Below are 17924 nucleotides of genomic sequence, written 5' to 3'. Positions count from 1 at the left end.
GTTTGGTGTTTTGGGTTTATTCCATAAACCCAAAACCCCAAACCCTAAACCCTAAACCCTAAACTCTAAATCGGGCTAAATTTTACTTCACAAAACATGGAGAAAAAAAACGTTAACATTTTTCACGAACAATATTATCTTGAATGTTATTTTTGTCGATTGTTTTTTCGCCAAAATAATAACATTCATCACGAAGTGTCTTTTCTAAATGTTCTTATTTTCATCCAATCTATAATGTTCGTGAACAAAGTTTTTTCAAAAAACAAAATTTTTTTTTTTTCCTCCCGTTTCCCCCCGATTGGTTACTTACCCATTGAACCTGCCCCTATATATATATATATATATATATATATATATATCAACTTTCCTAAAAAATCCACTAATAATATAGTAACCTATTAATGTATATGGACGAAAACCAATTTTAAATCCAAAATCAAATTTAAAATCGATCTATTATGATTATTCTTTAAATTATGAGTTGTAAGTTTTTGGACTTTAACCTAATCCGTACTGAATTAGATTTTGCTTTTCGGTTTAGTTTCAATGTTGAAATTGAATTCCGTTTCGATTTAGTTTATCAGTTTTGCCTCTAAAATTTTGAAATTCGAACGGAATAAATTGAGAAAATTAAAAACCGAGCTAATCAACACCCTTGGTGCAATAACGACTACTTGTGAAAAAACTTTCAATTATCCACTTTATTTCAAGTCATTTAATTACCCATATACGAAATCACTTCATAAGCTACTATTTTATAAAAAGTCGAGACTAAAAACACATGAATATTGTAAATAGATAAAAACACTATGGGCATGTACGTATTACTATGCTTTTTCTTTCTTTCTGTGTGGAAACTCTTTAGAAATGTGGGCGTGAGTTCGAGCTCCATTCACGTTAAGAATTTTCACCTCTTACCACCATGAAATTAGTCTCGTTTCCGTCACATAAAGGTATTCAATGGAAGTACTTTATAGACATCATACTCTTACACTCTTACGGTGTGCGCTTGATGGGTTTTCATAAATTTGGATGCAAATGAGAGTTCTGCTCTATATTCTCCTAAATTGGCAAGCAAATCAAGTAAGACTTTACTTTTAATTGTGTAAATTTGGGTATCCCCACTGATTACACTTTTTGCAAATATCAAATATCAAGCATACAAAAATTAAGCATCATTCAACTCTGCTCATACTCAAATTACTCAAACATAATGTATACAAGTTTAACAACAAAAACATTACAACATAATACGGTTATGGTGATTCTCATTCTTCAACTCCATTTGTTACCTTGATTTCCAATAGCCTGTCTACTGGCTGCCTGCATATCGGGCACCTGTTCGTCTGAAACCTCAATACTTTCGCACAACCACTGCACATACACTGTAACCAAAACCAACCAACTTTATTAATTTAACACTTAGAAAAGAAGACTTTTTTCATCTTATAAAAAAAGACACAATTTTTACCATGTGGCGGCAAGGTAGGACAGTTGTGTCTCGAGGTTCTGATAAACAAATAACACATTCTTTACCAGGGTCATTCGCATCAGCTTCAGCACCATCGACTGAATTACCAATTCCATATATCTCCTGCAACTCATACCTCATCCCATTCACCCACAATATCTGTTTCGAAACCCTAACCTGATATTCACCTCGTTCTTTTTCGAAAACTGCTTGAGTTATTTGTGAATTAGTAGCACCAGGAATCGCGTTTTCATCTTCTGATACAGATGGGGTTGCTTCTGCTTTTATTGCTAAAGGATATACCCCTGTTTCACTAACTTCCAATAATTCTGATTCATCGAATATTGAAAAGTCTATACCGGTTCCTGGTTCTTGTCTGAATTTCTGGCCTAAACCTTGTTGAAATTCAACTGTAATTGGTGGAAGTTTGTCTTCTTTTGTTGAAGTTAGGTTACATTCTTCACCCTCTTTTGCAAAGAAAAAAAGAGTAATGCTGCCACAAGAACAAAAGGTCGAATCTTTAATGCTAAATTATGATCAAAATAGTCAGTGAAGAGTTGAAAGCAACCGACATGCAATTGGCGACAAGAAGTCATATTAAAATGATTCTTTTTGTGGTCCAATTCCACTCTTGTGCTTGTTATAGTTAAAATCATAACTAAAGTTTGACAACAATATGATAAAAAAACTTGGAATACTTAAATATAAGTGTAATTAACACAAAACATAGTGCCATGTTATCAATCCACGTCAATAAAGCACAAAGTAACTCATCACTAGATCAATACTATCTTATCCTAAAACTGATAATCACTGCTTTAATCATCCAGTCATCCACATAACAAAGCATAATGGTAAATGGTAATAAACTTTTTCCAAAATATCATATTTCCATCAAAAAAGTTGACCAGAGTATCTACAGTTCACTCTAATGCAAATTACAAAACTACCCTAATACACAAACTATATACAGTAACATCTACAAGATGCAAACTTTAACAAAATTGAGATGATATTACTAAAACTAAAACAGAAAATCACATTTTTTTAAAAGCTAAAATCATTTATAGCATGCATACATATAAACATATATAAATGTAGTTATGTAGATATGTTACCTGCCAGAAACAGTAGCATCATAAGTAAAAACAACAAGAAATTTTCCAGGATTTTGTTCATCAGGCTCAATTTTTAAAGTTTCTTTCTTGAGATTAACATCATTTCTAATAGTAATAGCCTTTTGATGATCAACATAAGGTGTCGGTGGGTGCATCACTGGCCCACATGGGTACCTCCCACCGACCCACGCCTGCGCCGATGGTTCCAACGGCACACGGTGGTGATGATCATACGGTGCCGGCAACGGTGGCGCAGCTGGAGGCGGTGGGTAGTACGCTGGGGTGGGGTATTGGTAATAAGGTGTTGGATTTGGGACAGAATTAGGGTTAGGGTTAGGGTTAGGGTTTGGATATTGATTAGAAGGGTATGGCGTAGCTGCGGCGAATACGTATCGATTAGCGTTGATCTCCGGCTGTGGTTGTTGCGACGGTGGAGGTGTTGGGTGGTTTGGATTGTTGCCACGGCGGTTTCCGCCGTGTCTACGGCGGCCGTTGGAACTGTTACTTCCGGCATTACCCATTGACCAAAATTAAATTTTGATCGTTGATAAACTGTGGGGATGGAACAAGATTGAATCTTGACGAATTGGGTGTACAGAATTGGCGAAAATCAGATTGTGTTTTGAAATTTTTTAATTAGTTTCAAAAAACAAGGAAATAAACTGTATAAACAGCATATGAAGATGAAATTGAGAGAGAGGACATAATTTGTGTCTATTTGTATGAAAGTGTGTGTGATAAGGAGAGTGGGGGTGGGGGGTTGATTATCACGTAAAGAAGCTCCACTCAGAAACGGAACAACTATTTATTTATTTAATTATATTTATATTTATATACAGTATAAACTAGTGGTGGCGCCTTGGGTTGCGCCAAATTTGTGAATCATCGATTATTTACGTTTATGTTGACGTTGTATTGAAGTTTTAATAATTGAGGTTGGTACTGACATATGCATCAATACTTTAAACGTTCATATTTATTTATGTAAATCCCTAGCTAAAATTAATGAGACCAGGGGCGGAACTTGAACCCGACCACAGATAGGGCGGATGTAAAAATTTATTAAATTTTTCGTTACAGCTGGGGTAAACACTAATAAAAACCTTATTTTTTAGTAAAATTTATTTTTTTTAGTGTAATTTTTTTTATAAAAAAAATCCAGCTGGGGCGGCCCCGCCCTGCCTCCACTATCCCCCGCCACTGAATGAGACGACTATCTATTTAAGTAATTATAACTCGTGGTCTTGCTAGAAGGTGGTTTGTTCCATACATTTAGTAAAAAGTTTTATGTTGAATTGTAAAAAGTAAAAAATTTTATGTTTATAGATTTTATATTCTAGGGTAGGTTATAACAAAAAGTGAAAAGTATGTGGTTGATTTGTAATAAGTGAAAAGTTTTGTAGTTGATTTGTAAAAATTAAAAAGTTTTTGTGTTGAATTGTAAATGTTGAAAAATTAAGTGTAAAATTCTAAAACTTTTAAAGTTTGGTATTTATAAACTTTATCTTTTAGTGTAGTGTAAAATTGTGAAATTTCAAAAGTTATGTGTGAAATTTTGAAACTTTAAGAGTTTGCTATTTATAAACTCTATATCTTTTAGTAGAAGGTTAGAATAAATTTATTATTGTGTATTGTTATTACTGCACTTTTTTATTTTCTAAAAAGAATTATCTAAAGATAGTTAGGAGTATCCTTACCAAACTTAAACATGCAATTTTTTTGGACCTGCCCTTAACTGCTGCCTAGAAATAAAGTAAGAAACCCAACTTAATCCGAAGACATAGGCGGTAAAGCCCCCTCTCCCATTGCCCTCGCAATGTGATGTGCGGAAGGCACCTTTATGTAAAATTCAAGAGTAAAAGGACAACCTTGTGTGTAATGTTACACCCCCACGGGAATCGAACTTCTGACATATCGCTAAGAGAGTCAGAGCACTACCACATGAGCTACAACATAAGATTAACATGCAAAATTACATATGTTGAAGATAACTACTTAAAGGTGTATCCACAACACCTTTCCATAATACAGGTCATGCTACAGGTCAAGCAAGTCAAGTTAAAGGTCAAACTGATATGCACACTGTACAAGCCATATGCAAGACCACATCAGACTCACTCTCTGTAGCCTACATCAAACATCACCAATACTTAGTTGATTGTAAATCCATGTAGATATTTATTTTACTCACGTGCAGAATAATTAGTTAGATAGTTTGTTATTTTCTGGTAGTTGTTGTAGCTGTAGCAGTTACCAGTACTCTACTCTTTATATACTGTACATTGGATCCCATTTGGATTAAGTGAAAAGAATACAATTTTCTCTCTCTATCTTCATCTTCTTCTATCTTCATCTTCTGCAAATCACTTTATGGTATCAGATAATCAACAACGATCCACCAAAATTCACACACAATCATGCACACAAGGTGTATGATTAAATTCCGCAACCAAAATTCATAACAACTATCACAATCTTCTTCTCCATTTCACAGATAATAACAATCATTAACCCTAAAATCACAAAAATCTTCCAAAACATTCATCAACAACAACGTAAAATTGATCAAAGCATCTGCTAACCTAAATCAACTGTGATGACCCGGAAATTTTGACTAAATTTAAACTTAATCTTTGTATGATTAACATTTCCGACACGATAAGCAAAGTCTGTAAAACTGAATCTCAAAATTTTTGAAATACCTTCGGTTGTTTTCGACGATTCGCGAACAATTATATGTAAACAGATACATATATACTATAACATGAAAAGGTAACAATGTATTAATTGTTTGATACCGTACATTAAACTTATTGGTTTAAATATCTATTTGAATATATATGATAAGTTGAGATATTTATTATTAAAATTTATTTATAAATAACTTCCAATGTGTATTTAAAAATTGATTTATGTATATTAAAAAGATATATACATATATATAATAAACGATAGTAACATTCATTTATTGATTCGATTGATATTTAGATAAGTTAACTAAAGCGTTTAAGATGAACCAGTAAAACACTAATTTGCTACAGTGTTTTCCAATTTGCCACATTACTCAAAATGCTACAGTGTTTTCGAAAATCACTATTTGTTACAGTGAAATTGACTTTGCTACAGTGAATTGCTACAGTAAAAATTGACTTTGCTACAGTAACTTTGCTACAGTGGTATATTTTATTTTGCTACAGTAACTTTGCTACAGTGGTATATTTTATGGATGATTTAAGACTATATTTTGACAAAGGTACGATTCACGAAACGTAAAGTACAAGTTTTCTCAGCGTACGAAAGGGCGTTCGAAAAACCGGAACCGGGACATAAGTCGAGTGACAACGTACGACTTATCGGAACAAAAATTACAAGTCAACTATGCACGTAAATTTAATATAATATATAATTAATTTATTTAAATTATATATATTATATATTTATTTTATATTATGTCGACAAGCTAGGAGCCAAAACAATGTGAGCTGTCCCTGGTCCTCATGCGAGTCGCATGGCCAGAAGGCCATTTCCATGCGAGTCGCATGACTCCAGATTCCAGGCCAGGTACTATAAATTCAGGTGTTTTGCTCGAATGAAAAATCAAACACACATACACAAATATATATTACTCCGTATAATATTTATTATTATTATTATTATTATTATTATTATTATTATTATTATTAAGATTATTATTAATCTTATTAATCTTATTATTAGTATTATTATTTTTGCGATACAAAAATAATAATGTACATAAAATATTACGACGGAGTACTGTCCAAGTAATTTTCAAAACGAGTTTCCGAGCGAGCTAGAGCTAAGGAAAATATGGGTTATTGCCAAGGAGGTTATGGGTAATGTTCGGGGTATTTTTGTGAATCAAACCTCGAGTTTATTATCTCCGATGCGTCTACATGCTTTCCTACAATATTGTATATCAATATTAAACAGTGAGTTTCATATGATCCCTTTTACTCAATATATTTTTGGGCTGAGAATACATGCGACTGTTTATAAATACTGAAAATACCAGATTTACATGCGCAGTTTTATAAACTGTTTTACTAAATGGATACAAATACTAAAACTGATTTTGTGTGAGTTTCATATGATCCCTTTTACTCTCTACATTTTTGGGCTGAGAATACATGCAAATGCTTTATAAACTGATTTACAATATTTATATGCGTGAGTTCATTTGATCCCTTTTTACATATATTTTTGGGCTGAGAATACATGCAAATGCTTTATTAACCGATATACAATATTTATATGCGTGAGTTTCATTGCTCCCTTTTTAATTGCTTTTGCAATCTATATTTTTGGGCTGAGAATACATGCACTTTATTTTAAACGCAATGGATACAAGTACATACTAAATTCTACACTGAGTTTGAACCGAAAATCCCTTAGCTTTGGTAACTGTTAACTGCTAGTTATAAGAACTGGTGGGCGCGAGTAGTAGTATATGGATCCATAGGGCTTGATATCCCCGTCCGAGCTAGAGCGCTAGCCTTTTAACGGACGTATGCTATTTGAGAAGCGTACACGTTGGTTTGCGTGTATTATTAAGATGATTATACAAAGGGTACAAATTATATATACGTTAAAGTTTAGTTACCAGGGTGCTCAATTTCGTAGAATATTTTGATAAACGTTTCTGGATGAAACAACTGAAATCTTGTGATCCACTTTTATATAATCTATTGATAAACATTTCTGGATGAAACAACTAAAATCTTGTGATCCACTTTTATATACAGATTATACGAAACACTAAAACTATGAACTCACCAACCTTTGTGTTGACACTTGTTAGCATGTTTATTCTCAGGTTTCCTAGAAGTCTTCCGCTGTTTGCTTAGATGTTAGACAAGCTATGTGCATGGAGTCTTGCATGACATATTTTTCAAGGAAACGTTGCATTCACCAAATCATCACCATGTATCTTATTTTGACTGCATTGTCAATGGAAGTACTGTTGTAAACTATTATTTATGGTGATTGTCTATATGTAGAAATCATTAGATGTCGAAAACCTTTGATTTAAATATTCATTTATGGTGTGCCTTTTCAAAAGAATGCAATGTTTACAAAACGTATCATAGAGGTCAAATACCTCGCAATGAAATCAATGAATGACGTGTTCGTCCATATGGATTTGGACCGATCGTCACATCAACCATGGCGACTACAACTGCTACAGATCTCAACACAGAAGACACAAATTCAAGTAATCATCCTCTTTACTTACATCAAAATGATCATCCAGGCATCATACTCATCTCGAAGAAGCTAACCGGTTCAGATAACTATAGCAGTTGGAAACGATCTATGATGATTGCACTTAATGCCAAAAACAAGCTCAAAATCATCACAAAGGAATACAAAGAACCAGAAATCACATCACCTCTTCGAGCACTATGGGAGAGGAACAATGACATGATTATTTCATGGATTTTAAACACTGTCATAGAAGAAATTAGCAATAGTATAAGTTTCATCAACTCTGCACATCATCTCTGGCATGAACTACATGAGCATTATTCTCAAATTGATGGTCATAGAATCTATCAATTAGCTCATGATATTGCACAACTCAAACAGAATAATGTAGTGACCCGAACTTTTTCATATTTATATATATATTAAATGAAATTGTTATTTACATGATTAAGTGTTTCCAACATGTTAAGCAATCAAACTTGTTAAGACTTGATTAATTGAAATAAGTTTCATATAGACAATTGACCACCCAAGTTGACCGGTGATTCACGAACGTTAAAACTTGTAAAAACTATACGATGACATATATATGGTTATATATATAGTTAACATGATTTTATTATAAGTATGTATCTCATTAGGTATTTTAACAATGAGTTATATACATAAAAATGAGACTATTAATTTAAGAAACTCGAAAACGATATATATAACGATTATCGTTATAACAACGTCTTACTAGGTACATATGAATCATATTAAGATATTGATACACTTGGTTAATTATGTTAAATGATAAGTAAATATATTATTAAGTGTATTAACAATGAAATACATATGTAAAAATAAGACTACTAACTTAATGATTTTGAAACGAGACATATATGTAACGATTATCGTTGTAACGACATTTAACTGTATATATATCATACTAAGATATATTATATATCATAATATCATGATAATATAACAATTTAACATCTCATTTGTTATAATAAACAATGGGTTAACAACATTCAACAAGATCGTTAACCTAAAGGTTTCAAAACAATATTTACATGTAACGACTAACGATGACTTAACGACTCAGTTAAAATGTATATACATGTAGTGTTTTAATATGTATTCATACACTTTTGAAAGACTTCAAGACACTTATCAAAATACTTCTACTTAACAAAAATGCTTACAATTACATCCTCGTTCAGTTTCATCAACAATTCTACTCGTATGTACCCGTATTCGTACTCGTACAATACACAGCTTTTAGATGTATGTACTATTGGTATATACACTCCAATGATCAGCTCTTAGCAGCCCATGTGAGTCACCTAACACATGTGAGAACCATCATTTGGCAACTAGCATGAAATATCTCATAAAATTACAAAAATATGAGTAATCATTCATGACTTATTTACATGAAAACAAAATTTCATATCCTTTATATCTAATCCATACACCAACGACCAAATACACCTACAAATACTTTCATTCTTCAATTTTATTCATCTAATTGATCTCTCTCAAGTTCTATCTTCAAGTTCTAAGTGTTCTTCATAAATTCCAAAAGTTCTAGTTTCATAAAATCAAGAATACTTCCAAGATTGCAAGTTTACTTCCAAGTTTTCTAAATCCATTCCAAGTAATCATCCAAGATCAAGAAACCTTTGTTACTTACAGTAGGTTATCTTTCTAATACAAGGTAATAATCATATTCAAACTTTAATTCAATTTCTATAACTATAACAATCTTATTTCGAGTGGAAATCTTACTTGAAATTGTTTTCGTGTCATGATTCTGCTTCAAGAACTTTCAAGCCATCCAAGGATCCTTTGAAGCTAGATCTATTTTTCTCATTTCCAGTAGGTTTATTCAAGGAACTTGAGGTAGTAATGATGTTCATAACATCATTCGATTCATACATATAAAGCTATCTTATTCGAAGGTTTAAACTTGTAATCACTAGAACATAGTTTAGTTAATTCTAAACTTGTTCGCAAATAAAAGTAAATCCTTCTAACTTGACTTTTAAAATCAACTAAACATATGTTCTATATCTATATGATATGCTAACTTAATGATTTAAAACCTGGAAACACGAAAAACACCGTAAAACCGGATTTACGCCGTCGTAGTAACACCGCGGGCTGTTTTGGGTTAGTTAATTAAAAACTATGATAAACTTTGATTTAAAAGTTGTTATTCTGGGAAAATGATTTTTATTATGAACATGAAACTATATCCAAAAATTATGGTTAAACTCAAAGTGGAAGTATGTTTTCTAAAATGGTCATCTAGACGTCATTCTTTCGACTGAAATGACTACCTTTACAAAAATGACTTGTAACTTATTTTTCCGACTATAAACCTATACTTTTTCTGTTTAGATTCATAAAATAGAGTTCAATATGAAACCATAGCAATTTGATTCATTCAAAACGGATTTAAAATGAAAAAGTTATGGGTAAAACAAGATTGGATAATTTTTCTCATTTTAGCTACGTGAAAATTGGTAACAAATCTATTCCAACCATAACTTAATCAACTTGTATTGTATATTATGTAATCTTGAGATACCATAGACACGTATACAATGTTTCGACCTATCATGTCGACACATCTATATATATTTCGGAACAACCATAGACACTCTATATGTGAATGTTGGAGTTAGCTATACAGGGTTGAGGTTGATTCCAAAATATATATAGTTTGAGTTGTGATCAATACTGAGATACGTATACACTGGGTCGTGGATTGATTCAAGATAATATTTATCGATTTATTTCTGTACATCTAACTGTGGACAACTAGTTGTAGGTTACTAACGAGGACAGCTGACTTAATAAACTTAAAACATCAAAATATATTAAAAGTGTTGTAAATATATTTTGAACATACTTTGATATATATGTATATATTGTTATAGGTTCGTGAATCAACCAGTGGCCAAGTCTTACTTCCCGACGAAGTAAATATCTGTGAAAGTGAGTTATAGTCTCACTTTTAAAATCTAATATTTTTGGGATGAGAATACATGCAGGTTTTATAAATGATTTACAAAATAGACACAAGTACGTGAAACTACATTCTATGGTTGAATTATCGAAATCGAATATGCCCCTTTTTATTAAGTCTGGTAATCTAAGAATTAGGGAACAGACACCCTAATTGACGCGAATCCTAAAGATAGATCTATTGGGCCTAACAAACCCCATCCAAAGTACCGGATGCTTTAGTACTTCGAAATTTATATCATATCCGAAGGGTGTCCCGGAATGATGGGGATATTCTTAAATATGCATCTTGTTAATGTTGGTTACCAGGTGTTCACCATATAAATGATTTTTATCTCTATGTATGAGATGTGTATTGAAATATGAAATCTTGTGGTCTGTTGTTACGATTTGATATATATAGGTTAAACCTATAACTCACCAACATTTTTGTTGACGTTTAAAACATGTTTATTCTCAGGTGAATACTAAGAGCTTCCGCTGTTGCATACTAAAATAAGGACAAGATTTGGAGTCCATGTTTGTATGATATTGTGTAAAAACTGCATTCAAAAAACTGATTTCGATGTAATATATTTGTATTGTAAACCATTATGTAATGGTCGTGTGTAAACAGGATATTTTAGATTATCATTATTTGATAATCTACGTAAATTTTAAATCTTTATTTATGAAATAAAGGTTATGGTTTGTTTTAAAAATGAATGCAGTCTTTGAAAAACGTCTCATATAGAGGTCAAAACCTGGCAACGAAATCAATTAATATGGAACGTTTTTAATCAATAAGAACGGGACATTTCAGTTGGTATCCGAGCGTTGGTCTTAGAGAACCAGAAATTTGCATTAGTGTATCTTATCGAGTTTGTTAGGATGCATTAGTGAGTCTGGACTTCGACCGTGTTTTCTTTAAAAATGATTGCTTAACATTTTTGTTGGAAACTATATATTATTAACATGTATATATTATGTGATATATTAATCTCTTAACATGCTTAATATTGTGTGATAGATGTCTACCTCTAGCACAAATCCCATTGACTCACCTAATAATAACGAAGAGTCGAATATATATTGGACTGATTCACAAGTTCCCGAAGAAGAACCGGAAGAAGAATCAGAACCGGAAGAAGAATCAGAACCGGAAGAGGAGGAACCGGAGGAGGAAATAGAACCGGTGGGGGAAATAATAAAACGGTTAAGTAAAAGAAAATCCTCAACCAACCGACCAAGGTTAATTATGGTCAATGGTGTTTCAGCCAAGGAAGCAAAATATTGGGAGGATTACCAATTCTCCGATGAATCGGATTCCGACGAGAATTCCGATGATGTTATAGAAATTACCCCAACTGAATTTAAAAAGGCAAAAGAAAATAATAAGGGAAAGGGCATAAAAATAGAGAAATCTAATTCTAACCCCGATGAACTTTATATGTATCGTCAACCCCCGAAGCCCTTAAGTTGTAACAATGACCCGGGAACCTCTAAACCACCAGGTTTTTCTAAACCGTTGTGAAAAACGACAGCTCGTATTAGGGGAACATCATATATCCCTAGAAACTTGGCAAAACGAACCAAAACCGAAGAAGAAGAAACGAGCGAGTCGGAATAAGATAGTTGTATTCGTGTGGTGTAATATATGTAATATAGTGTGCTTATGCTTTATGATATATGTAAAAATTGCTTGTATTAATAAGTATTTTTTTTATGAATCTAACTCTTGTCTATTTTACAGTATAAAAATACAAAATGGATAGACAACCCAATATTTTAAGAGACCTACCCGGAGACATGATTGATGAAATCTTGTCTAGAGTCGGTCAGAATTCTTCGGCACAACTATTTACGGCTAAATCAGTTTGTAAGACATTCGAAGAACGTTCCAAGAATGTCTTGGTTTATAAGAGACTTTCGTTTGAAAGATGGGGGATATCACATGGGAAACTCATAAGTTACAATGTGTTTACTTTGACGCATATATTGCGGGGAACCCAAATGCTATTTTACGCAACGGGTTAAGAAATTATTTTGACTCAATGTATCCGAATATAGGACTTCATGATTTAGAAAAAGCGGCTAACATGCAACATAAAGAAGCATGCTATGCTTACGGGTTAGTAATGTTCGCTTCTCACCAAAGTGAGAAAAAGAACATCGGGCTACAACTATTAAACAAAACGTTCCCACAAGTAACGGAGTCAGTAATTGGGGTAAGAAATGAGGTTTTTAGGTTATTACGAGACTGTTGGTCATTACGTAACCCTCGTCCCTTTGACGACGTTACAACACGCTGTCTTATCAACGGCCATAACGGTTATGTTCCACAAGACCAAGGATGGGAAGTAGTCCTAGTAAAACCAGAATGCATGACTTGTTTCTGGACGTATGATGAAATGTCCCGTTCTTATTGATTAAAAACGTTCCATATTAATTAATTTCGTTGCGAGGTTTTGACCTCTATATGAGACGTTTTTCAAAGACTGCATTCATTTTAAAACAAACCATAACCTTTATTTCATAAATAAAGGTTTAAAAAGCTTTACGTAGATTATCAAATAATGATAATCTAAAATATCATGTTTACACACGACCATTACATAATGGTTTACAATACAAATATGTTACATCGAAATCAGTTTCTTGAATGCAGTTTTTACACAATATCATACAAACATGGACTCCAAATCTTGTCCTTATTTTAGTATGCAACAGCGGAAGCTCTTAGTATTCACCTGAGAATAAACATGCCTTAAACGTCAACAAAAATGTTGGTGAGTTATAGGTTTAACCTATATATATCAAATCGTAACAATAGACCACAAGATTTCATATTTCAATACACATCCCATACATAGAGATAAAAATCATTCATATGGTGAACACCTGGTAACCGACATTAACAAGATGCATATATAAGAATATCCCCATCATTCCGGGACACCCTTCGGATATGATATAAATTTCGAAGTACTAAAGCATCCGGTACTTTGGATGGGGTTTGTTAGGCCCAATAGATCTATCTTTAGGATTCACGTCAATTAGGGTGTCTGTTTCCTAATTCTTAGATTACCAGACTTAATAAAAAGGGGCATATTCGATTTCGATAATTCAACCATAGAATGTAGTTTCACGTACTTGTGTCTATTTTGTAAATCATTTATAAAACCTGCATTTATTCTCATCCCAAAAATATTAGATTTTAAAAGTGGGACTATAACTCACTTTCACAGATTTTTACTTCGTCGGGAAGTAAGACTTGGCCACTGGTTGATTCACGAACCTATAACAATATATACATATATATCAAAGTATGTTCAAAATATATTTACAACACTTTTAATATATTTTGATGTTTTAAATTTATTAAGTCAGCTGTCCTCGTTAGTAACCTACCACTAGTTGTCCACAGTTAGATGTACAGAAATAAATCGATAAATATTATCTTGAATCAATCCACGACCCAGTGTATACGTATCTCAGTATTGATCACAACTCAAACTATATATATTTTGGAATCAACCTCAACCCTGTATAGCTTACTCCAGCATTCACATATAGAGTGTCTATGGTTGTTCCGAAATATATACAGATGTGTCGACATGATAGGTCGAAACATTGTATACGTGTCTATGGTATCTCAATATTACATAATATACAATACAAGTTGATTAAGTTATGGTTGGAATAGATTTGTTACCAATTTTCACGTAGCTAAAATGAGAAAAATTATCCAATCTTGTTTTACCCATAACTTCTTCATTTTAAATCCGTTTTGAGTGAATCAAATTGCTATGGTTTCATATTGAACTCTATTTTATGAATCTAAACAGAAAAAGTATAGGTTTATAGTCGGAAAAATAAGTTACAAGTCGTTTTTGTAAAGGTAGTCATTTCAGTCGAAAGAACGACGTCTAGATGACCATTTTAGAAAACATACTTCCACTTTGAGTTTAACCATAATTTTTGGATATAGTTTCATGTTCATAATCAAAATCATTTTTCCAGAATAACAAATTTTAAATCAAAGTTTATCATAGTTTTTAATTAACTAACCCAAAACAGCCCGCGGTGTTACTACGACGGCGTAAATCCGGTTTTACGGTGTTTTTCGTGTTTCCAGGTTTTAAATCATTAAGTTAGCATATCATATAGATATAGAACATGTGTTTAGTTGATTTTAAAAGTCAAGTTAGAAGGATTAACTTTTATTTGCGAACAAGTTTAGAATTAACTAAACTATGTTCTAGTGATTACAAGTTTAAACCTTCGAATAAGATAGCTTTATATGTATGAATCGAATGATGTTATGAACATCATTACTACCTCAAGTTCCTTTGATAAACCTACTGGAAATGAGAAAAATAGATCTAGCTTCAAAGGATCCTTGGATGGTTTGAAAGTTCTTGAAGCAGAATCATGACACGAAAACAATTTCAAGTAAGATTTCCACTCGAAATAAGATTGTTATAGTTATAGAAATTGAATTAAAGTTTGAATATGATTATTACCTTGTATTAGAAAGATAACCTACTGTAAGTAACAAAGGTTTCTTGATCTTGGATGATTACTTGGAATGGATTTAGAAAACTTGGAAGTAAACTTGCAATCTTGGAAGTATTCTTGATTTTATGAAACTAGAACTTTTGGAATTTATGAAGAACACTTAGAACTTGAAGATAGAACTTGAGAGAGATCAATTAGATGAAGAAAATTGAAGAATGAAAGTGTTTGTAGGTGTTTTTGGTTGTTGGTGTATGGATTAGATATAAAGGATATGTAATTTTGTTTTCATGTAAGTAAGTCATGAATGATTACTCATATTTTTGTAATTTTATGAGATATTTCATGCTAGTTTCCAAATGATGGTTCCCACATGTGTTAGGTGACTCACATGGGCTGCTAAAAGCTGATCATTGGAGTGTATATACCAATAGTACATACATCTAAAAGCTGTGTATTGTACGAGTACGAATACGGGTGCATACGAGTAGAATTGTTGATGAAACTGAACGAGGATGTAATTGTAAGCATTTTTGTTAAGTAGAAGTATTTTGATAAGTGTCTTGAAGTCTTTCAAAAGTGTATGAATACATATTAAAACACTACATGTATATACATTTTAACTGAGTCGTTAAGTCATCGTTAGTCGTTACATGTAAATGTTGTTTTGAAACCTTTAGGTTAACGATCTTGTTGAATGTTGTTAACCCATTGTTTATTATAACAAATGAGATGTTAAATTGTTATATTATCATGATATTATGATATATAATATATCTTAGTATGATATATATACAGTTAAATGTCGTTACAACGATAATCGTTACATATATGTCTCGTTTCGAAATCATTAAGTTAGTAGTTTTATTTTTACATATGTATTTCATTGTTAATACACTTAATAATATATTTACTTATCATTTAACATAATTAACCAAGTGTATCAATATCTTAATATGATTCATATGTACCTAGTAAGACGTTGTTATAACGATAATCGTTATATATATCGTTTTCGAGTTTCTTAAATTAATAGTCTCATTTTTATGTATATAACTCATTGTTAAAATACCTAATGAGATACATACTTATAATAAAATCATGTTAACTATATATATATATAACCATATATATGTCATCGTATAGTTTTTACAAGTTTTAACGTTCGTGAATCACCGGTCAACTTGGGTGGTCAATTGTCTATATGAAACCTATTTCAATTAATCAAGTCTTAACAAGTTTGATTGCTTAACATGTTGGAAACACTTAATCATGTAAATAAAAATTTCATTTAATATATATATAAACATGGAAAAGTTCGGGTCACTACAGTACCTACCCGTTAAATAAATTTCGTCCCGAAATTTTAAGCACTTGGAGGTGTTGACGTATCTTTTGGAAATAAATGCGGGTATTTCTTCTTCATCTGATCTTCACGCTCCCAGGTGAACTCGGGTCCTCTACGACATTCCATCGAACCTTAACAATCGGTATCTTGTTTTGTTTAAGTCTCTTAACCTCACGATCCATTATTTCGACGGGTTCTTCAATGAATTGAAGTTTTTCATTCATTTGAATTTCGTCCAACGGAATAGTGAGATCTTCTTTAGCAAAACATTTCTTCAAATTTGAGACGTGGAAAGTGTTATGTACAGCCGCGAGTTGTTAAGGTAGCTCTAGTTGGTAAGCTACTGGTCCGACATGATCTATAATCTTGAATGGTCCAATGTACCTTGGATTTAGTTTCCCCCGTTTACCAAATCGAACAACGCCTTTCCAAGGTGAAACCTTAAGCATGACCATTTCTCCAATTTCAAACTCTATATCTTTTCTTTTACTGTCCGCGTAGCTCTTTTGTCGACTCTGGCGGTTTTCAATCTTTGTTGAATTTGGATGATTTTCTCGGTAGTTTCTTGTATTATCTCCGGACCCGTAATCTGTCTATCCCCCACTTCACTCCAACAAATCGGAGACCTGCACTTTCTACTATAAAGTGCTTCAAACGGCGCCATCTCAATGCTTGAATGGTAGCTGTTGTTGTAGGAAAATTCTGCTAACGGTAGATGTTGTAACGACCCTGGAATTTCCAACGTTTATTTATTAATAATTATTATTATTAATACGTGTGATTAAACGAATGTATGTTATTACATTTACATGTTACCATGATTGCCCGTACTTGACTTTTAAGTGCCCGAAACGTCTTTGTGACACCCGGAACTTTCACGAATAATATTTTTAGATATTATTTACATTCATGATTAAATTTATTAATCATTTTAATTAACTAAGGCTATTAGTTAGTTACTTGGGCTTTAATTAGTTTAACTTGTGATTTATTTGAACTTGGGCTTTGTTAGTGTAATGGACTCATGTTATTGGACTTCCAAGCCCACCCTACATTTTAAGTGGACTTAGTTAGCCCACTAACACTTGTAAGTATCAATTAGAAGCAAACTAGTTAGTTAACTTAGTAAAGAATCAAGTTACTTGTTCATTCCCATGCAAACACCCATTTTATGCAACTTTTGTAAGCTTTTCATGCTAGTAACCATAGAACAACTTCCCCCTCCTCCTTTTGGGCTGCTGCA

The 17924-nt window shown here is 32.5% G+C and overlaps 1 protein-coding gene across 1 annotated transcript; it reads right to left on the bottom strand.

Moving 5' to 3' along the window:
* Positions 1 to 1135: 1135 nt before the first annotated feature.
* Positions 1136 to 3353, bottom strand: LOC139861768 (probable E3 ubiquitin-protein ligase LUL2). The gene is made up of 3 exons (XM_071850274.1): positions 2590 to 3353; positions 1472 to 1964; positions 1136 to 1385 (listed from the first exon to the last, which is right to left on the bottom strand). The coding sequence occupies exons 1-3, from the start codon at positions 3108 to 3110 to the stop codon at positions 1269 to 1271; spliced, it is 1131 nt and encodes a 376-aa protein (XP_071706375.1). The 5' UTR covers positions 3111 to 3353; the 3' UTR covers positions 1136 to 1268.
* Between the last annotated feature and the right edge of the window lie 14571 nt (positions 3354 to 17924).

This window comes from Rutidosis leptorrhynchoides, chromosome 8 (assembly GCF_046630445.1).
Source record: "Rutidosis leptorrhynchoides isolate AG116_Rl617_1_P2 chromosome 8, CSIRO_AGI_Rlap_v1, whole genome shotgun sequence".
Taxonomy (NCBI): Eukaryota; Viridiplantae; Streptophyta; class Magnoliopsida; order Asterales; family Asteraceae; genus Rutidosis; species Rutidosis leptorrhynchoides.
The sequence above is the reverse complement of the archived record's forward strand: the minus strand, read 5'-3'. Positions and strand labels throughout refer to the sequence as shown.

What these genes read in the sequence shown, in the direction of transcription:
- LOC139861768 (XM_071850274.1), bottom strand. Translation starts at nt 3,110, where the DNA reads ATGGGTAATGCCGGAAGTAACAGTTCCAACGGCCGCCGTAGACACGGC. An exon ending in GATGCTACTGTTTCTGGCAG is followed by an intron (nt 1,965 to 2,589) that starts GTAACATATCTA and finishes TTCTTGTGGCAG; the next exon opens with CATTACTCTTTTTTTCTTTG. An exon ending in TCCTACCTTGCCGCCACATG is followed by an intron (nt 1,386 to 1,471) that starts GTAAAAATTGTG and finishes TTTTGGTTACAG; the next exon opens with TGTATGTGCAGTGGTTGTGC.